This window comes from Sarcophilus harrisii, chromosome 1, assembly GCF_902635505.1.
Source record: "Sarcophilus harrisii chromosome 1, mSarHar1.11, whole genome shotgun sequence".
Taxonomy (NCBI): Eukaryota; Metazoa; Chordata; class Mammalia; order Dasyuromorphia; family Dasyuridae; genus Sarcophilus; species Sarcophilus harrisii.
In genome coordinates this window covers 470,474,855-470,498,395 of record NC_045426.1, presented here as the reverse complement: position 1 = coordinate 470,498,395, position 23,541 = coordinate 470,474,855, and the positions used below count along the sequence as shown (strand labels likewise).

At 31.3% G+C, this 23,541-nt stretch overlaps 1 protein-coding gene across 6 annotated transcripts in view; it reads right to left on the bottom strand.

Moving 5' to 3' along the window:
* The window catches only part of ST18 (ST18 C2H2C-type zinc finger transcription factor), a 326,074-nt gene that overhangs the window by 15,798 nt on the left and 286,735 nt on the right, over positions 1-23,541 (bottom strand). For all 6 annotated transcript variants that reach the window (XM_031946404.1, XM_031946408.1, XM_031946407.1 and 3 more), the window contains 6 exons: positions 15,559-15,621; positions 14,686-14,754; positions 11,974-12,036; positions 11,800-11,880; positions 8,368-8,589; positions 4,737-4,825 (listed from right to left, as the gene is read on the bottom strand). In XM_031946404.1, the coding sequence (XP_031802264.1) occupies positions 4,737-4,825; positions 8,368-8,589; positions 11,800-11,880; positions 11,974-12,036; positions 14,686-14,754; positions 15,559-15,621 (587 nt within the window). The remainder of the gene's footprint in view (positions 1-4,736; positions 4,826-8,367; positions 8,590-11,799; positions 11,881-11,973; positions 12,037-14,685; positions 14,755-15,558; positions 15,622-23,541) is intronic.

Genomic DNA, 23,541 nt, shown 5'->3' with positions numbered 1-23,541 from the left:
AGAAGTTCATGGTCTTTAGCATGACAGCCCTTGGAGTTCTGTAGCTGAGGATAATATCATTTTGACAGATGGCTCATATGTAAAACTTTGTGTTTCTTTAGGGATTTGATTATAGCCACATGAATATATGTTTTGATTGATATGGATAACTTTCTTTACATTAGACTACCTGGAGCATAGATAAAAGACTTTTTTTTTTTAAAGAAGCTGTTTTAAATTTTATTAAGTTTGTAATTCTTAAAATTTTTCATAGGTTTGTAATCTATGGAAGATTCTACTCCATAATTTTTTCTTTCTCATAGGAGATTTTTTTATTGTTAGTTCAATTAAGTGACTCTCTTTGGTATGATGAATTTCTTTAGTTCCTTTGGTATTAGTGATTGTGGTCTTTGCTTTGTGTTTTTCAAGACTGCATTTTGTTATAATAAATTCATAGCTATGAAGCAACTAGCTTATTTTTGAAAGTTGTTGTTTTCTCTTCCTTCTCCCTTCTTCCCTGAAAAAATCTTATGTTATTTATGGAATAATTGATATTTAAAGATTACTTTCCAGAATAATTATAGATTTTTATTTACTTGAGAAACAATATATTATAAATATCAAGAAGGATTTTTCAAGCGTAATCTATAGAAGGAAAAATATGGGGCTATATACTCTTTAAATTATATAATTATTAAAGATAAAGCTAGAATAGGAGTAAGATACACATTTCTTATAATTTTATGGGAGTAGTCCTGATTCCTATTGGAAATTGGAACTCTCTACTTGAATTTTAGGTATGGTGCTACTAGGAAGTTACTGAAACAGAAATCAATGAATTTTAGGTTTGTTTGTTTGGTTTTTTTACCAGCTCATTTGTCCTAGAAACAGTTCAGCTGACCAATTCAGAGACTTCAGAGTCACTAAATATCCACTCTCTAAAGACAGTGCTTTGTAAACCTTGAATCTTTTGTTAATACTAATTAATAATCACTAATAAATAATAAATATTTTCTACCGCACTGAATTTTGGTTTTGCCCTTTGTGTCTTGGGACAAGTAAATTAACCTTCCTGGACTTTATTTATTTCAAGATAAAGAGCTGGACTAGAAAATTTATAAAATTACTTTTGCTTCAAAACTTAGGTCTTTCAAAAAATTGACAACTTGGTGTTTCCTCTTTCTTTTATATTATTGTTGAGTAATATAACTCATATGAGTAATATAATAATGATAGCATTTAAATTGGAAGTTTCATCCAAATGGCTTACTGGGTGCCACTTGAATCTTCCTACTTTTTCTAAATAGTAAGAAAACAGTTTTGTTATACCTTCTTTAAAGTTCAGCAACCAGGCTTGAAGTGAACACTATAAAACACAATAGGAATTTATATACTTGTATGATATCTTCAATTTTGTGTCTAATATTCTTCTTGAGGAAGTGTAAGTTTTGTTGAACTCGTGGGTTACAGTGATCTTCTGGGCCAATGTTTTAAGTAATAATTTTCCTTAAATGCCTTAATTTTATTAAATTGTCTTAACTGGGACACTGAATTTCATCTGTTTTTTTTTTATCTTGTTCTACAAATAGTGACCAAGGAGTCAGTAAAATAGTTTGTGATTCAGATTTGCTAAGACTATGTTTGTGACTGATGACCAAAATTCAACAGGATAATCCAGTTTCACAGGACATTGAAAAGGATTGAATCCTTTAAATTTATGAATGCAACATCAGAGAAGACAAATAAGTTACTGGAATTGTCCCATTTAGGGAACTTAAGAATTTTTATTTTGTAAAATTTTAAATACTTTACTCACATATACTTTTATTTGGTGGTGTTCTATCCTCTGTGTGTCAATTATTGGCCAGTACTCAGTATGATTATCTGTCTAATAATAATCTTAACATTATCTCAGATTATCTTTTTAAATGCCAGGCAATAAGGATGCATCAGGGGCATACTATGTGCCAGGCATTGTGCTAAGTGATGAAGATGTGAATAGAGGAAGAAGGTAGTTCTTGTCCTAAAGGAGCTCACCATTTAATTGCATGTGAAATTCTGGTGGAATTAAAATTAATTCAGCCTTAAAAATAAAGTAACTAATAAAAAAGTTCACTTTTTATAAAGTGAGGGATTCTAGATCAAATCACAGTCTTCTTGAATATTGACTTCTTATCCATAAAGGCTTTGGATAGTAATAACTGTTAAGAACAATACAGTAAATTCTTATGATTACTCAAGTTTTTATTTCTATGAGAGTTCAAAAGCTTTTCATTTATGATGTAATATTAATAATGATTAGCTAGATGGTATAGTTGATAGAGTGCTAGGCCTAGAGTCAGGAAGACTCATCTTTCTGAATAAGAATCTGACATTTACTAATTTAGACATTTACTAATCTGTGTGATGCTGAGCAAGTCACTTAACCCTGTTTGCCTGTTTCCTCATCGAAAAAATGTGCTGGAGAAGGAAATGGCAAACTAACTCGGGATCTTTGATAACAGAATCTCAAATGGGATCATGAAGAATTGGACATGACTGAAACAACTAAGAAAGGATAATATTCATAATAACCCTGTGATATGGGGCATAGGAAGTATTAGTTTTCATTTCAAAATGAGGATAGCACAGTGAAATTGAATAACTTGCTGAATACTAACAATCAAGGTCTACTGGTGAATGAAATTAAGTGCTATATTTCCAATATTCAATGAGCATTTATTAAATGCTTGCAATATAACAGGCATGATGTTAGATACTAGGGAATGAAAAGACAAGAACGAAACATCTTTGGCCTTCAAGAAGCCTACTTTTTACTGGAGAGAAAGTGAATGAACAAAGAGAAGCAAATACAAATTAGGTGTAAAGAGATTACAAGATAATTTTCTTGGGGCAGCTAGATGGTACAGTGAATAGCATACCAGGTCTGGATTCAAAAAAAACTTGAGTTTAAATCTGGTTTCAGACATTTAATGCTTATTAGCTGTATGACCCTGAGCAAGTCACTTAACCCCAATTGCCTCACAAAACAAAACAAAACAAAAAAACCCTCTTATTTTTCTTGATAATTTTCTTGAAGGGGAAGGATCATGTAAGAGGTGACACTTAAACTGGTCCCTGAAGGAAGATAGGGATGCTAAGAGTTGGAAGTGAGGGGAAAATGCATTGCAGACATGGGAGGACAATTGAGGAAAAATTATGGAATATTGGATAGAGAAGAGTCAACAAATTACTTGGCCTGGATCACAGAGTGTTTGAAAAAAAGTAATATGTAATAAGCCTAGAAATATTGTCTAGAACCATATTGTGAAATATTTTAACTTCCAAACAAAAAAGGTTCTAGTTTTTTCCTAGAGGTAACAGGAAGATCCTGGACATTCTTGTGACTGTTTATTAATTTAGTTCTTCAAGGCATTCATGGAGGTGGTATTAGACTTTTTCCATTCAATATAGGCTTACTAATATGCTCAATGTAACATATTTTTATATTTCTGATCTAAGTCATGTATGTGTTTCATTGACACTTTTAAATTTACATCTACTTTTTTTTTTTTTTTGATTTTGGGAAAATACATTAATGAATATTGACTATTAGTTAACTTGAAGGGGAAAAAGTTAACATCCCTAACAGTCTCTCAGAATTTAATTAATATTCTCCTTTTGCTAAACTGGAAAAAATTCCATAAAAATTCCATATATATTTATATCAACTATTATTAAGTACACATTGAATTAATAATTAAAAATATAAATATTAAGTACTCAAAAAAAGAGAATGTGAGGATAGGATGTGAAGAGTAGCCAGCATGACTGAATACAAACTAGTTATATCCTTGAGAGTGTTATTTATTTAGTTTTTTCAGTATCCTGACATTCGAGAGAACAGAGCCTACACTAAGCATCAAAAGCATCTATTCTTTGCTCTACATGGCTAATACAAACTCTTTCAATAAGACTATCATGAGCACATATCAAGTGGCAAATAAGTCTCCCAAGATAGTACTTTCGCTGTGCTTTTGTCAAAGTCTCAAATAGACTGAATTAAAGCTTCTGAAAGGAAACCATGGGACATAAGCACTTTATTCCCCTCAAGTACTTTTTTTCTTGCATACTCTATCTCACCCCATTTTTTTTTTAAAGTCACACACTCAGATTAGTAAGAATAAGTGATACTTCCTAGGGAAATAAAGTAACAGAGCATTTCAAAGAATAATTTCCTGCTTTATACCATTCATAGAGCAACAAAATAATCAAAATCTCTAAAGAAAAAAAATACTTTGCCATTGTTTCTCAAATATTTCAGGAAAAAGATCTGTGGAAATAAAAAATTCTTGACCTAACATTTGTATCCCTTTTGCTATCAAAATACTCAGGAATCAGTGACAGATGAAAATTCTTCAGAAAGTTATCCTTAAATATGATAGGAGACCAACAATGGGAAAACAGACATATGGTTTAGCTAACTTGAAACTCATCTAGAATTACCATGAAAAAATGAACAACTTGAAGCCTGAGGGCTGAAAATACTGTGGATTTTCTTGTTTCTGCCCATTTCCCTTAATCCATTATGTCAAATGGTCATTTCTTTCTATTCCTGGGGCCCCTAGGGATGAATATACACAAAGACAAAGAAGCTTCTTTTTGTATATTTATCATTTTGAGTTGAAATTATGGCAAATTTACTCTATGAAGGCAATTACTATACTTTTCATTCAATCGACAAAAGATACCAAGAAAAGATGCCAAAATTATCTTACCACCACTTGCTTTAAGTTTGATAGTCATTAATTCTTCTGAGATCTTGCCCTTTTTTATGGCTTGTGCATTTAGAGGACATCCAGACAAGCTGTGAAAAGTAGAAGATTAAGTCAGTGTTTGAAAATGGAACAATTTTATTTGGCTGTATTCTAATGTTCTTATGTGTCAGGATATAAGATGATGACATTCTGTCTCTACTGTTGCGTTCATTTTTCTGTTACAATTTAATTTCTACAAAATCTTTGGGGGAAATTCATAAATTTTTAAAACATTTCCAAATTTTTAAAAATATATGAATGCCAGCCCAGTACAAAGAGCTGACACTGATTCATGCCTATGGTTTCATTTCTTTTGTTAAAAAGTAAAAAGTTTTGCATATATATGGAAAGCATAATCCGAAAGCTGTCAGCTGACTTTCTATAAGTCAGTTATAGATACAACATTTATTGTGAATAAATTCTGTCAGCACGATTATATCTGATAGTTCTAATACAAATGTTTCTGATACAAATATTAGTTTCACTTTTCTTTATAGTCAAATGCAAACATTATATAAAACAAAACAAAAGGTCACATTAGAGGTTTGATTTCACATTTAATTTCATAAAAAACTGGGACTCACTCTAGAACTCTGTGTATATTACCATAATTGTCTTGATATTCTGCTTGTTATATAAAATAGAAAACAGCTATGTTTATGAAACTTCTAATTTTATTTCCTTAGCTTGCAAAATTATAATTAAATGGTCTGCAATTCCCAGTTAATTTTGTCAGTTTTGTTTTAAAAGCTCTAATGGACACAATTAAATGAAACTTGGTTATGAACCTGGTGTCATATAAGTATTTGGTTAGAAACATCTATTAGTATTATAATTTGTAATTCCCAATGTTTTTATAAATTATAATGTTTTATGATTTAGTTATAGTTATGTAAATGAATAATTAAGAAGGTAAATTAGAAACTTAAATACATGAAGAAGAATTTGAACTCACATTTTGATAGGACTTCAGTTATAATTTAAACTACTTAAGACTGAAAATTACCATGAAATGCGAAATGCTGGGAAATTATATTTCAAGAAAATTCTAGGATAATCTAAATTATACAGAAGTGACATTTCTCCCAGTTTCATATAACATAAGGAATTCAACTGATTTTGATCTTTTTTGGACACATCAGTGGTAATACAAATAAAGAGGCTATTGTACAAGATGATCTATGATTATTCAGCCAATTTTAATTAGATAACACTTTTAAAAAATTTTGGATATTTCAGTATTAGAAAATTATAACAAAAAATAAAGTGGACTTTTGAACAATATTCATCCAATTCTCAAGGTTTCTCCTATAACTATTTTGATTATCCTTTAGTAGCTGTTAAATTATTTATGCATCTTTAGCAGAAATTTATCTTGTTTTATTCAAAGAATGACTTTTTGAAAAGGTCTATATTTTCCTTTAATGACTATATTTTCCTTTAAATGGAATTAGATTTAATAGGATTAAGGAAATGGGTTATTTAAATCCACTTAATAGTAGGAACAATCGTTTTGTAGAGAGAATCACTAATCTCAAATCCATGTATTTTCTTTAAATGCTTGTATATTTGGGATATTTTTATTGCTGTTATTTAAAACCCATTTTATTGCTACTTTTTGGATATATAATAGTGAACTGAAAGAGTCAATGCAGTATAAAAAGCCTTTAGAACAACTTTAGAATTGAGTTCATTTCTGTAAAAAAGAGAATCCCTAGCTTTACCTCTTCTATTTGGTATTGTGTGTCTTTTCCAGATTAACTTCCAAAACAGCAATGGATATACAAAAAGTATTTTACACTTCTAAAGGAAGACCTTTACATTTAAAGTACAGAGGAAACTAGGAAGTTTCAAGGAAATTTATTTTATAGAAGGTAGTGAAGTATGAGATTATTTTGAAAGAAGCCAAAAACCTGTTTTTGAGTGTATACTAAATATATATATGCAACATATTTATAAATCCAAATCTTGGGAAGTCATGTTTTCAAGACTGTATCATTGAGCACATTTGATTGTGGAATGTTGCTTCTATGGATAAAGTCCTGATTCAGATTCAACATAAAACAATATATGATATTAAGGACTTAATTAGCATTTGAAAATCTATTGCCAAAAGTTTTAATTTTTAAAATTAAGTAGTACTCTAAATCTCTATAAATAGGTTTCAGTACTTTCACTTTGAATCAACAAGGGATTCATTTTCTGGTACCAGCATTTTAGTTTTAGAGTTGAAATAAATACCCAAAAGACAAAGCTTTGCTAAAATTATATAATGCTACTAAATGTGACATCTTACCTGAATTTTTCACTAAAGTTTTTTTTTTTTGATCACTCAATCAATCAAAGCCCTTATTCTAGTATCACTAAAAGTGGCAATACTGCACAATTGGACTGATAATAACAATAATAATAATGGCTAACATTTGTGTTGTGCTTTAATATGTACAAAACATTTTATTTATGGTATGTAATTTAAATCTCACAATAATCTTGTTAGGTAATGGTTATATTATCTCCATTTTATAGTTGAGGACATGTAGACACAGAGAGGTCCACACAATTAATGTCTTCCTGATTTCAGGTCCACTGCTTACTATGTCCATTATTTCACCTGGTCAGTCTTGTGTTTCTGACCCTTGAGCAGAATGACAGAATCATATGTTTATCAGAAGTGCATTTCCTTCTCATCAAGGAGTTAGAAGAATAATATTTTTATAAGGAGGCCTTCCCCAACTTCTCTTAACTTCCCTCTGTTAATTATTTCCTATTTTCTTATATGAAACTTGTTTTGTATATATTTATTTACTTATTTTTTTGTCTCCTACAATGGATTATAAGCTCATTGATAGCTGTAAACTGTCTTTTGTCTCTTTTTGTATCCCCATCATTTAGCACAATCCTTGGCACATAGCAGGTGCTTAATAAATGTTTAATACTAAAATGTTCACGTAGTATTCAGAAAAAGACATATAATTCATATAAATTTGTAATTAAGGAAGTTTTTCTTTTGCTTTTCTCTCATCCTGATAATGATCTATAGGACTTATGCCATTTTCTGTAAGAGTTAGATGATTAAACCTCATTATCTTAACAATGGAAAAACAAATAATAGTGTTTGCCTGTGATCTGGCTAGCTCAGTGTTGACAGAGGGAAAAACATATGTAAAGTGAAATTTTGCAGTTACATAAACATTCTAGAGAAGTTATTCAAGTCATTCTTCTTGATTAATGCAAGTAAAGACATACATATAAAACATCAACATAATTTTAAAACAGGAAAGTCAAAATGTCGATGGTAGATAATAGAAAATATGTGGTAAATAATAAAATGTGAAAAAACCTTCAAAAATAGCAATAATGAATTTCATATTTTGAGATCATCTGGCCAAGATTTAAATTCCTTATCAATTCAGTCAACAAGCATTTATTAGGCACCTATAATATTCCAGGTACTGAATAGCAAATTAGTACTGTGGCAAATACTGGATAGAAATTAACATACTATACTTATTCTGCAAACAGTGTAGTTGTAGCTCAATAACAACAAAAACAACAATGACAAAAAAAAAAAAAAAAAAAAAAAGATAGTTACCTTCTATGGGTGACAAAAACATTATTTACATGGCCCAGTCCATTGCAGCCTGGCAGGGGACAATGTGGTAGTTCTTGTTTGTTCAATTTCCAGGATAATGAGGACCCATTAAGAGGATTTTCCTTCTGTCTTTTGGCAGCCAGAGGACAACCAGAAGCAGTACGATGGGAAGTGTATTTACCTGATATGTGACCTTGACCATCACATCCCAATACAGGACATCTGGAAAAATGCAACAAAAATAATCCTTGCTAAGGGATTGGAAAAAGGCCTAAAGGACAGTAGTAAGACTGCATCATCTAATAGATTTATAGGATATCAGAGTAAGAATGGATCATATATTACTATATACTAGTATATACTATATCATTTTATAGAAGAGGAAACTGAAGTCCAAAAAGGTCAAAGGCTTTGCTTACAGTTACATAAATAATGAGAACCAAAACTAGTTCTCTGCTCTCCTTGCTTTTGAATAACATCTTAAAATGAAAATTTTTCCAGTTGAGAAAAAATGTTTTTTCCTTAATATCAATAAAAATTTTTTTTAAAGAGTGATAATGCCCAAAGAGATTATAAAGGAGGGATGGGATTCATGTGTGCAAAAATGTTTGTGGCAGCCCTTTTTTATAGTAGCAAGAAACTTGAAGCCAAGTAGATACCCATCAGTTGGAGAATGACTGAATAAGTTATGGTATATGAATGTTATGGAATATTATCATTCTATAAGAAACAATTAGCAGGATGATATCAGAGAGGCGTGGAGAGACTTATATGAACTGATACTAAGTGAAATGAACAGAATCAGGAGATAATTGTACACAGCAATAAGAAGATTATAAGATGATCAAATCTGATGGACATGGTTCTTTTCAACAATGAGATAATTTAGGCCAGTTCCAATGATCTTGTGATAAAGAGAGCCATCTGCACTCAGAGAAAGGACTGGGTGAACTGAGTGTGGATCACAGCATAACATTTTCACTTTTTTTGTTGTTATTTGCTTGCATTTTGTTTTCTTTCTCATTTTTCTTTTCCTTTTTTAATCTGATTTTTCTTGTTTAGCAAGATAACTGTGTGTATACATACACACACATATTAGATTTAACATATATTTTTAACATGTTTAACATACATTGAATTGTTTACCACCTTGGGGAGGGGATGTAGGAAAGGGGGTCAAAATTTAGAACACAAGGTTTTACAAGGGTCAATGTTGTAAAAATTATCTATGCATATGTTTTGAAAATAAAAAGCTTAAATAATGATAATAAAAAAGAATCTCTCTATTAAAAAAAAAATGGTGATGGTGGTGCAGTGGATATAGTCCTGGAGTGAGGAGGACCTGAATTCAAATCCAGTCTCAAACACTTGACACTTAGTAGCTGTGTGATCCTGGGCAAGTTGCTTAACCAGAGTTAAGCCCTCTCTTCCTCCTCCTCCCCCCAAAAAAGAGTGATGAAAGAATATATTTGTTTTCCAGAAATTTGAGATTATTGAGTTCCAAGCCCAAATCCATCCATATTTGACTATGTGATAGTGCAGGATTCTATACTTTTCCATTTTAGTTTAATTTTCTGTAAAATGATGATTGCTCTATATCAGTGGGTTGTTGTGGAGAATAAGTAAAGTTACTGTGCACTGCTCAACAAAAGTAAATGCAAGAGTATAATATTTACTTTGTTTTATAAAGTTAACTTTTCTCATAAATGCACTTACAATTTTATATGCTTTCTATTTTAATTTGTCTTAGGCAGATGAGTTGCATATCATGTTGTTAGGTGGTGCCATGGAGAGCATAGAACCTAGAATCAGGAAGACCTTTGTTGAAATCCACCCTCATCCTTACCAACTGTGTGACCCAAGATAAATTATTCAAGCTGTGCATGTCTTAGTTTCCTTATGGGGATAATAATTGCACCTGTTTTCTGGAGTTGTTATGAAGATCACATGATTTTATAACTCTCTCTCTCTCTCTCTCTCTCTCTCTCGCTCTCTCTCTTTCTCTTTCTCTTTCTCTCTCTCACTATATATAAATACACACACACATACATATATATACCTAATTTTTTAAACTTTAAAGTGTTATATAAATACTGACTACATTATTGTTCTAATTTACTCTAAAAGCTTTAGAGATATCCAAAGGTATGTTATTTTAATCAAATAACTCATATTTTCAGATTTGCAAAACACTTTGCAAAAAATTCTAGAAGTTAAGTAACACAATTATTCATATTTTACAGATAAGGATGATGCAGCCCAGAAAGGTGGAGTTACTTGCTTAAGTTTATAAAACTAATAAGGATCATGCCCAGGTCTTCTGATTTCATATTATCTCTTTCCACTACATGCTTTCTCCTCATGTGTTGGAACAATTTCAAATGGTGGAAAAAACCTTGTACTCTTCCATTGACTTGGGGCTTTTGTCCCAGCTTTTCACACTACTGAATCCTAGAATTTGCTCCTTTATTTTTGACTTTATTGTCATTTGATTTAAAGGAATGTACAAGTCCAGGGAATGTGATTAATAGTATTTTCTCCCAATGTTTGGAATTATGAAATGCTATAAGAGCTGGGAAAACATTGCAGAACCCTGAGGTTAGCCTGTTTCTGCCATAACCTATTTACTCCAAGCTAAGGAAAACAAAGGCAATCTTAATGTTAGGCATAACAAGAGGGTTGCAAATTAATGGAATAAAGAAGAATGCAAAATTGAGAAACAAATTCAGAATAGGAACAAGAGAGAAAAATGAAACATGGGTGACATGATACAGAATGGATAAGATAGATGAGGCAAAGATTATATTTCAAAGGAAGATGCTTCTGTACAAGCCTCTTTGATGGAAACTCAGTGACCCCTTTTTTTCTATTCATTTTTCTTTTGGAAGTCTCTTCTGTTTTGATGGCATATTATTATTGCAAATGATGTAATCAGGCAGTTGGAATTAATGCAGTGTTGTAAAGGAAACAGTTTTAATTCAAACATATACATCACTTTTAAAGTCCACCATTTTTGGATCTTTTAAGAAGATGAAATTAGATTTGTAATTTCCTTTTTGTCAAAATCCAAATTCCAGAGTAATGTGTTGTGATATTTATGGACAATTCTACAATGTTGCCTTTTTAAAAAACACAATCCCAAATCTATTATTTTCCTTATTTAAATAACTTTGTAAAAATTGTTGGCATAACATTTTTCTCAAAACTCCAAGTTTTAAAAAATGAATTTAGCACTACATTAATTTCAAGGATTCTTATTATTTCAATAGAACTTGATTAAAAAAATTCCCACAAGATTTTACATATTCTTTAACTACATACCAACTGAAAGTAGACTCTTTTTTTGTCATTTTCCCATAAAGATTGTCACTTTAAAAGGACAAATTAAGAGCATTCACAAAATGTTCTTTTGATGTTAATCATTGTACTTACTTAAGTTCAGGATCTTCTTTATCTTCCTTGGTAGGAGTTACTTTGACACCACCTTTCCTAGCACGGGGGCATCCAGACAAACTGAAAGACATAGCCAGGGGGGAAAAATAATTTTACTGATTTTATTTTTTGGTGGATGATGTCTTTCCTCTCTCCCCAAAAAATCAATCCTACCTTCTATGGGAAGCATAATTTCCAGTAACATGTCCTGAACCATCACAACCAGGGGTTGGGCACCTGGAATATACAGAGAGGAAAAATATTTTATTAATATAGAACTAGAGTATATGAATAAATTTTCAACTTAAGGAGCAATAAAACTCTTGTTTTTTAAGTAAAATTAATTTTTTTATTAAATTTTACTCTTCATTATGTAGACTTCAAAATAACAAATTACTGTGAGTTGAGATAGCAAGTTACTGGCAACTATTGAGTACTTTTCATCATGGCTATTTTTATTAAAAATATACAAATCCTCAAGAAATGGTGCAGGTAGTAGAAAGTACAGTGAAATCAAAGTCCTAAGATTTTGATCAATCCTAACCTTCTTTAGCTATTAATTTAAAAAAATAAAGGCAAAGGCTCAGTTTTCTGATCTGTAAAATAGATATGAATAATTATACTTGTACTTTTTGCTTCATAGGGCACACTCTGAGTTACAAATAAGGTAAAGTTCTAAGGAAATGAAGCTGCTCTCATTTAATCTATGCTTCTGAATAACATCCATATACATGAGTTCTTTATTCTTGAAGCAACAAATCTTTCAAAATTTGTTTTGTTCCTCATTCATTTTCTAAGGCTGTACTACATAGTACATTAATTATTTCTAAGGCTATAATTATAGTATCTCATGAAACTTTGCACACTTATATGATTAAAAATAAAGTTGGGTAAATACACCTCTTAGCTCTAGTGGCAGTTCTGGAATACATAGCAATAACCATTGGAAGGATTCAATCATTTCCATGTGTTTGAGGAGAGTAAGGAAAAGGTCTCTGGCATACCACCCTCATCAAAATATCCAAATACAGAAGTTAGTGAAATTATTTACTTAGGATCTCTTTCTTTTCTGTCTTTTTCCTTCATTCCGTTTCCCTACCTGATCTTCCCTATCTGAACTCTCATCCTAATATCATCCCCTTCCCATTTTGTCCAGGGAACAGGAATGCTCTGCTATTTTTGCCTTCCCTCTCTACAATATAATGTCATTTTTCTTTGTTTCAAATATGGTGATGCACACAGGGGAAATAGTAAGACTCCAATATAACACAAAGGGCAACGAGCCCACCCTCTTTCATTTAATATCTAAGCTTTTATATTTTCGCAGGAATATTTATCATATTTGATGCCAACATCAAACATTTTTCAAAGAAGAATTTTTCTATTTCCCTCTCTAGAAAAGGAAGAGGATTATTTTCTTTGGAGGATATAATATCAAAGCAATAGTGAGGCAATCAAAGTCCAGTCATTCTAGAAAACCTGTAACTTGTTCTGATCCAACATTTTTGGCTATTTACATTCTATTTCACAAAAAAAGGCTACTAATGCTAGTTTTCTTTTATTATGATTTTACTAAAATAGTGGTTTACTAGCATATTGTACTTATAGGAACACCTGTGCCAAATAATCTCGCTTTAGGGTCCTCTTTGAAAAAATTAAATAACATGGCCAACATTACATCTGAATTTGGACTTGTTTATAAAGCAGATAAGTAAAAATATCTATGATTTGAGATTTTTAAACCTATATACTACATATACGTAATATATGCAGTATATAGTATATCCTTTATTCATTCTCTCTCTCTCTCTCTCTCTCTCTCTCTCTCTCTCTTTATATACATTTAAATTAAATTACATATATATATATATGTAATTTAATTTAAATGTATTGTTTGAGTTTACTTTTTGAAGAAACAAGTAGCAATAAATAGCAATAATTGGGCTTTTATTGTTGCTGTTGTTATGAGGCTTAGGATAATGGAGTAAAGCATTGTGGCATTTTTTCCCTTACTTTCTTATCCATCAATTATTAGATCATTTTTTAGAGTTGCTATAGATTTCACTCTAGAAAAATAACAGCAGATAAAGTAGTTTTAAGAATAAAAATTTTCTGTGTTTACCATGTAATAAAAATGATAACTATCTAGTAAATCATCTTTCTGGTATCAGAAGCTTATTTTTGTTTAAGTATGTTTTACTGTCACCAAAATATATTCTTATAAAGGATTTTTTAAGAAAAATGTCTATGAAATTAACTTTAGAAAATAAAATGAAAGTGTAAGTAGGTTATTCCATATTGGCAGTGATAATTTCTGAATAAGAAATGGTCTTAAAGACATTGTGAAAAGTATGTGTGATCAGACAAAGAGCCTGACCAGTCAACAAATAGAAGTAATATATAAAAGTTGTATGAGTAGAATCCTATAGTAGCATTAGATATTCTCTCTGTAAGCATTTACTGAAAGACTTGAAAAAGAAATACACAGTATAAGATGGTATGGAAGATTTGCCATATGAGACTAACATAAAGCTCTTTAAGAACTACAAAGAACTTTACCTATACCTTACTTGAGTCCTTCAACAACAGAATATATCTATACTTTCTCCCAAACTCTCTCTCAGAGAGCCATTCCTTATAAAAAAGAATAAAAACAATTGGAAAACAATAGTTCGGCAAAACTAAATAACACATTGACAAACAGATCATTAAATGTCATTTTTTCACATCTATAATCTCTCACTTCTGAAAAGAAGGAATTATCTCTCATTTGAAGCTGTTTGGTCATTAGAAATTTATAATATTTGGTTTGTTTTTTCTTTTTTTGAGAAAAATTTTGTTTCTTTTCATTTATATTACAACTATTAATTTTCAAATTATACTTACTTAAGCTCCTGAGAGTTGGCAGCCATAAGGGATTTTAGAGTCTTATCAGCCAAAGGGCATCCAGATACACTAAAAAAAGAGACAAACTTTGTGAATTCACTGAATCTGATAATAGTAAAAATTTACTCAAATATTGAACTTTTTAGATATGAAGTATATAATACATTTTTCTCTTATAGAAGTAATGGAAATTATGCTTAGCTGGGAGTTAGGAGACCTAGTTTCTTGTCTGAGCTTTGCCATTAACTAGTTATGTGATCTAGGGCAAATCAGTTAATCTCTTTGGACTTCAGATCACCCTGCTATTAAAAGAGAAGGTTGAATTAAATAATCCCCTCTAGGCTCTAAAAGCCTGTAACTATGTTCTTCTCCGTCCATCATGATGCTTCTCTATCTGCAGGTTTTAATATTTTCCATCTGTCTACCCAAAGATCTATATGTATATTGAGTTGCATGGAAAGACAAAATACAGTTTCTAAAGTGGGTTTTTTGGTCTTGATAGGTTATTTAGTGGGTAATGTAGCCTATTTTCTGATATGTAAATTTCTTTGTCTTCTATGGTACTATTTAAATCCTTTAAAATTAACATAGTAGAGAAAGATATAAGAAGATCAAATACTCAACTAGATTATAACCTGGCTCATAAAGACAGAAAATGTTTTAAATGAAGTTTGGTACTTTACAAAGCATGTACCTACAAAATATTTAGGATTAACACCCCCCTACACACACAGCTGAGAAAGTACATTGACCCCTACTTCTGTCCTGAGTAGTATCTTGCTAATGTCAATAAGAATGTGTACAGTAGGGAGAACAGAAGATGAAGCATATTGAATACTATCAATTATACTGTTATTTCCTGTTAGTAAATACCTGCGGTGTGATGCATAATTTCCTGTGACATGGCCACTTCCATCACATCCAGGAGTTGGACAGCTGGGTGAGAAAAGATAATTAGAAAAGGATACATTTCAAAGGTTTGTAGAAGTCATTTGCTTTCCTTGTTGAACAACCAAGGATCTTTTCTTCAAATTTAGAAGCATTCAGCTAATTGTGATTCATTTCTCTGACACTCAGTGAACTAAAGAAGCCCAAAGTAGGCAAGTCATTTAATCCTATTTGCTTCAGTTTCTTATCTATAAAATAAACTGGAGGAGGAATATCTGTCAAGAAAACCCCAAATGGAGTCACATATGGGATATGTGACTAAAATGATTCAACAGTAACATACATTTTAATGATTGGTTCCCCTGAAAATTCTCAAAAGGACACTAAAGTTATCATTAACAGATTTTTTAGTATATTTTCAAGAGAAAAACAATTAGTGACTACTCTGCACAATAAGTTTAGAAAATGCCCTTCCAAAAAATAAAAAAATAAAAACTATCTAAAAAAACTGTTCTTAATATGATTAGTGATGTTTTGAACACTGCATTTTGAAAGTGATAAAATAACATGATGTTAATATAGAAAGAGATTTTCAAAGTTAGAAATCTATAGGCTGTTTACAAATAACAGAAGTTTATTGAAGAGGAAACATTGGGTGTTTCTGTGTTGTCTCCTATATATAAATCTCCATTTGAGTCATTCAAACTTGAACAAAACAAAAATAGCACCTGACAAATAATTTTTCTATACAAATAGACTTTGCAGGCTGCAACAGGACAAACATTGATTGACTTAAAAGCCGTTTTCTTTTATTTCTATCAAAAACTGAGGAAAGTGGATTTTTTAATTTTTAAAAACAAAATAGGAGTCAGCATCATAACAATTCCTTTACTCATTACATTATTTTTGATGCTGCATACAGATGAGACATTAGGATAAACAGAATCTTACACCAGTGCTAATAATAAGAGAACAAAAATTATTGACATCACATACATAACATTTCTTTTTGACATGCTCTTTGGAATGAAGGCTTCTGTATATGTTTATAGTGTGTATATGTCACCTACCTTATTGAATGAAATCTCTCTTAGATACCAGGATATATGAGATGTTCTATAATCTTATTTTATATCCTCATATTACAATTTATATAGTAAATTAATATCTTCCAAGTAAAAATCTTCCTCCCATTTTCAAGTAATTAAAGAAAATAGTAGAAACTGGTAGAAATGGTAGTAAATGGGCAATAAGTGGATAGAGCACTAGCCCTGAAGTCAGGAGGACCTGAGTTCAAATCTGGATTCATACACTTGACATGTTAATTCCAACCTTTGTGACCCTGGGCAAATCACTTAACCTCAATGATCTCAGCAAAAAAAAAAAAAAAAAAAAAAAAGTAGTAAAACCCTCACTATTTGTCAATGGAGTTATCAGTCTTTCCTTGAATGTTTTGCAGATTGATTGTGAGCTAACTTAACAGACCTCATTTTAGATACATGTTGCCTCCCAGCATGCTGGGAAACCATTCTGTAAAACTTTCAAAAATTCTGTATTAGCCAGATGAAGTCGAAGGGAAGGAATAAGTATTTATTAGGAGCTTATCATATGCCAGACATTGTGCTAAACACTGAACAAATATTAGCTCATTTAATCCTTAAACAATCTGTGAGGTAGGTGCCTTTATTATCTCCATTTTACAGTTGAGAAAACTGAGGCAACCAAATTGAATGTTGCCCAGAATCATACAGCCAGTAAGTCTATGAGGCTAAATGTGACCCAGGTCTTCCTGGATCCAAGCCAATTACTCTATCCATTATGTCACCTAGCCCTCTCAGTAACCTGATTGACTCCCTCAACAAACCTCCATCCTTCCGTTCATTCAACAAATAATTATCAAGTGTTTATCACAGGCCATCATGTTAGATATTTGGTATGGGTGAGATACTAAATATAGGTACAACAAGATCCTTGATAGAATTTGTAGTATAAAAAGATGGAAGCTAAAACACATTATTTCTTTTGAAATGGAAGTTTGTGAATTATATTTAAACCATTTAAAGTCTGTATTGTGTTGTAGTTCTCTTTGATCTGAAAATCTGGATTCCAATGCTAGTCCCATTAATAAGGATCTGTGACCTGACAACTCCCTTTCTTGTTCTGGATTATAGTTTCTTAACAATACAACAGTTATTGAATACCTATTATGTTTAAGTCATTGAGTTATATATATTAGTCACAAAAAGATTAAAAAGGACAGAATTCTATCTTTCAAAGAGCCAAATGTTTAATATTGAAGATGTGGGGGCAAAAATAATCCAAATGTATAAATCAATATAATACCAAGTAGAATGTGAGCAATGGAGAGATTCTGAGAAATATAGAGGAAGATGGATTGACTTTCACATAGATGTATCATAGGAGAGAGGATTTTAACGGGGCAGAGAGAAAGAGATAATGTGCTCCAGCTCTAGGGGATAGCCTGTGAGAATTTACTTAAGTGGAAGAGGTCAGCATAATACCAAGGAATAGTCAAAACACCTTTGAAGAGGGAATAGAGTGAAATAAGACTGGAAAGTTAGGGGGAAGCTTTTTAATGGAGTAGAATGAAGACAAGTGTGTTTGCTGTTTAAATCACAAATCTATAAATTTACACTAGAATCCCAGTAATGAACTACAATAATGAACTACATAGAAGACTAGTTAAATATTTTCAAGTCCATTGTGCAAAGACACAGAAAGGAGAAAGAAAAAAAAGGAAGGAAGGAAAGAAGAAAGGAAGGAAGGAAGGAAGGAAAGAAGGAAGGAAGGAAAGAAGGAAGGAAAAAGAAAACAGTATAGAAGAAATATTATTAGAAAACTCAAATTCAAGTCCTGTGTCTCACAGTAACTAGCTTTGAAGCCTAGGCACAGTCACTTGAATAAGACCCTTTGTGGGTATCAGTTTTCTCAGTTCCAATAATAAAAATAACCAACTTTTTATAATACTTTAATAAATGGGTTTAATTAGATGATCTCCCAGTCTTTTCTAGTTCTAGTATATAATGTTTTACATTTGGGAGAAAAAAAGGAAAAGGAAAAAGAGAAAAGTAAGGATACTAAGGTTAAAATCTTATATAACATGGCAGAAGTCGTTATGAAATTATCAGGATTAGAGAAAGGAAACCAAATTAAGTCCCTCAATGAGTTCCACTCAGCCTATGAAATAAATTCAAGTATAACAGATGACATCATAGAATTCAATTATGGTTGAGCCAAGCAAGTATAGACTGGTAGTAACTTTTTATATTTTAATAACATAAAATATAAACAAATGGACAATGGGAGGCAGAATAATATATTTAAACTATGACCACAAAATAATGAGAGTACTTTTTAAAAAAAGGAATGAATACTCTAGAACTCATCTAAATGAACATTGTCTGTTCAAGTTATCCCCTGGAGAAGCCATGTACACATTCCAAGGATACTGCCAAGGTTCTCTTTTTTGGGATTGTCTTTAGAGCTAATTCATGAGTAATACAACAAAATCATTTTCATTACCAGTCACAACCAGTTTTTTACTCAAAGTGATTTTTCTCAGTTTGATTACTTACTCAGCTAAAGATTCACCTTTGGATAACTTATTTATTAACTAAAGCCAAATCTATCCTCAAAGGATAAAGAGATATCATTGAGGATATTAAAAAGAAAGAAGTATAGGTTCAAAAAGCAATCTCCAAAACATTTTTAACAATAGTGGGATTATTGCAATAGTGCATACATCTTTAAAAAGTGATTATTTTAATGATGTTGTCCTTTAAAATGCTAATATTGAAACAAACAATTTTATTTAATTATAATAAAACATTCATGCAGGATTTAAGTTTTGGTATATCTGTTAAAATTCAGATTAAAAAAAAAGAATATGTACATAACTTCCCCAGAGGACAATTTGAAAAGACCATTTTCATTAGATAAGTCCTAAAATATTCATTCCTTTTAAAAGCAATACCAACTTATTATTTTATAGTTATACTTCAAATATATTACTTTCTCCTCTCTGCTATCTAAATCAAAGGTCCTTAAAATATAAAAACACTTGATGACAGTCTATACCTGATTGACATAATCACAATTTTATGCCTCATACATAGGACAATGATACTTCCAAATTAATATTGTTCAGTTCTTATATGAGAGTGTAATACATAAGAATAGTAAAATCATTCTGGATGAAACCATTTCTGCACTCAAGTAATTGCTGTCTATATGCCACTTTTTATTTATGCTTGCCAAACATCGTTCTCTATGGGTGTTTGAAGCAGCCCCAATTTTGATTTTTTAGTGATTGTTATGTTTTGTGTTTTACAATAATGAAACATCACTGGAATAATTTACTATTGTTCAGTTGGTTGTTGTATTTAACTCTTTTTGACATTTGGGGTTCTCTTCACAAGATACTAGAATAGTTCGTTCATCATTTTTTTCTCTACTTCATTTTGTAGATGAGAACTGAGGCAGCGAATGAGTTGTTCAGGGACACACAGCTAGTAAACATCTGAGGTCAGATTTGAACTCATGAAGATGATTCTTCCTAATTCCAAGTCCTGTGGACTATATACTGTGCCACCTAGCTGTGAAAATATGGGTGCTAAAATAGATAGGGGCTTTGTGTCAAGAAACATCTTAAGATTGTTGAAAATGGCTTGTACGATTGTCAAGTATAATCTGACCTCTCTTCTCCCATGGTTCTAGAAACAATTCATTGTTCTCCTGTATTGTCTATCCAAGATGGACCATCTCATGAATTAATTTGATTAGATGACTATGAAATTACAGTGTGTTAGTCTTGGCAATAGCCATTTTTCATGCATTTGATTTTTGCTGGATGAATTGCTAAGATATCCTTTATCACTGTAGTTTTTTGGGGATATGATGCAATTGTCACAATGCCATTCACAAACAAGAGCTTCTAGAAGGCCTTACCATCATTTGCAAATTCTTCTTCCATTTAGACTCAGTTTTGAACCACTTCTTTTATGGTAAAAATATTTAGAAAACATGTTTCTCTTTTTTAGTATATATGATAGTAATAACTAAATTAATTGAAATAAGTCACTTCTGTTGAGTATCTTAAGGAATTTTGTATGATTTTTGACATATGTTCAGGTATACATTGTTTGAGGACACCTTTTGAGACTAGGTTTTGATAAACAATTATTTTTTTTGGTAATAAAAATTAATATTGTGGGAGTTTGTACTCTCTATATCTGATTTCAGTCAATTTTCCTCAAACATGTGATTTGTTGTAGAAAACTGTCTTTGAAAATATCTTCTCCTATAATCAAGGATATCTTTGATGTTTGTAGATCATTCTCATAAACATTTTATAGAGATGATAAAGCAGATCTATAGGTCAATAACATCTGATATTCTCTTGATTGTATTTTTGTTACTTATACTATCTGTAATTCCAAACATTTGGCCTTTTCTCTTAAGGCATATAGCTTGAAATTGGTCCCTTAATACCTGAGATAGCACCAATTGCTTTTGTGTATACTTGTTCTAAAGCATACATTGTAAATACTGAGATTTTTCTTAATTTAAAAGCCATTTCCTTTTGTCCATAAAGTATATAAAGTACATTACTGAGGTGTTAGAATTAAAATATGATAGTTCAATTGTCATTGATGGTGATAATTTTGGAAATACTGAGAAACCCATTCTATTTTCTATGATTTGGCCTAATTCCATCTTTATGTTTTAGACATTTTTTATATTTGTTTTGCTTTATACAAACCCCAACAAAACAAAGCTTTTTTTGAGTTAATACTCTTTGTAATCTTCTATGTTCTTTCTCCATATTGTTTTGCAAATCAATTTGTATTCTCAATCCTTTGCTGCCATTTTGATATTCTTGGCAAGGAGATCAAGTGGTTGGGAATATAGGTGGATTGGTCAGATTTTTAGAAGAAGAGATAATAGCTGGAAAGCCTAAGTAGACCGTTGGTACCCACAAAATGCTGAAATGCCTAGAGAAAATCTTTCACAATACTAGGAAGATTATATATGGACGATTCATGGGAGTATATAGACAAGAATCTCACTGGATCAGAAAATATGAATGGCTTATAATTTGTACTGTTGGAAAGATTACTCACTTTGAAGAGATCAGAGATCAATTTATGTACTACATTATGAATTTTAAATTCATTCTTTAGTATATGATAATACTTTGATAATGAAAAATCAAAGGCTTCTCAAAATTAGTATACATCAAAATTAAACATTGATGCCAATAGAGGGATAATCAATACTTTTTAGTGTTCTTAGACAATGTATTTTAGTATTGTAATGACCACAAAGGAGTTTAAGATCTAGTCCCTGATCTCAGGGAAATTTTAGTCTTGTTGGTTGGGAACACATAAATAAGAAAAGTTGAATAAGAAAGTTGATAACAAAGTTGATAACACAAGGGGTAGTCTGGCTTAGTGGTAGACAAGTAGCCTTAGAGGCAGAAAGACTTGGAATTACATTTAGGAAATGCCTAAACCCTGGCATGTATTGAGTATGTGGCTGACAGAACAAGCCATTTAATCTTTCAATATTCTAGACAATCCACCGAGATTATAAATTGCAAAGCAGGTGATAATATGCATTTATATAAGGAATGTCCTTGTGGTGTAGCCTATATCAATAAAATTTCAAATCCTATTTACTCCCTCCTTCCTCTCAAAAAAGCATATGATAGGTACCAAAAGTATACACAGAAGATATGTATGAAAAGAGTTTAGAAAGAGCAAAAATCAATCTGGCCTGGGATTGTCTGGCAATATTTCACAGGACAAGAGGATCAGAAGGTCTTGCATTTAACTTTGAAGGCAGTATTTAGGTAGGTAAGAAAGGGCAGGGCAATCCAAAAGTAGAATGGCACTGAGAAAAATGTAGGTGCTGTACTGATCAAATACAATATTAACTTTAAAAACCCCTAAAACTGTCAACTCAGGATTACAATCTGATTCTGCCTCAGCTAGAAACATTTGGATTTCTAATAACTCTTTCTAATTTTAAATAAATAGTGAAATGTGTTCAACTGAATATGTTCCAGATTTGCAGAAGTCATGCATTTTGGTTAGTGCATGGTTAAGATGTTGTGATAACAGCTGCTATGATTATACTGTTTTGTTGGGGAACTGTCCTTAAGCATTTGTTACTCTCTTAAAACTACTTGTCTGTTCAGTGTGTAAGAAAATAGTGCCAAATTAATAAAGTTTTAGAGATAAGGTATTACATGCCCAACCTGTATAGTAAAGATTTGGTGCCCAAAATAAGTAGGGACGTCCACAATATTTTGTTTCCAACTCCTGTCCTTAATGCTCTCATATTTAAACTCCAGAGTCACAGAAATGTGGTTGCTTTGTTTTTCATCTATAACACTGGTTGTATTTTACATAGGTGCAATTGATAGTTAATTATCAAGCTTGAAGGAGAGTGTTCTCTTTCTGTCACCTTTGATAGGGGCAAATGGGTGAGTTTCAAAGAAACACTAGACATTCATTTTAAGGGGTAAAATCTATTTCTGTCAAAATTCTTTACAGTCTGGTATCCTGTCCTACAATTCTGCTAAAACTGCTTTCTCCTCAATGACCTCCTTATTATAAAGTTAATTGGCCACTTATTCTGTCCTAATCTCTTGATCCTTTTGCATTTTCTCACTTTCATGATGAAGTCAGTCAAAAAGAATTTATTAAGTGCTCACTATGTGCCAAGATAGTGCTAAATGCTGGGGATACTAAGAAAGAATATATATGTATATATATGTATATGTATATACATATATATATACACCCATACATATGCATATGAATAATATATACACATAAACGTCTGCTGGATATTACAATCTGGATATCTTATTGGCAAATTTAACATTTATGAAACTTATTTGCTAATATTCTGTCATCTCTGAAACCTGTCCTTCCCCTA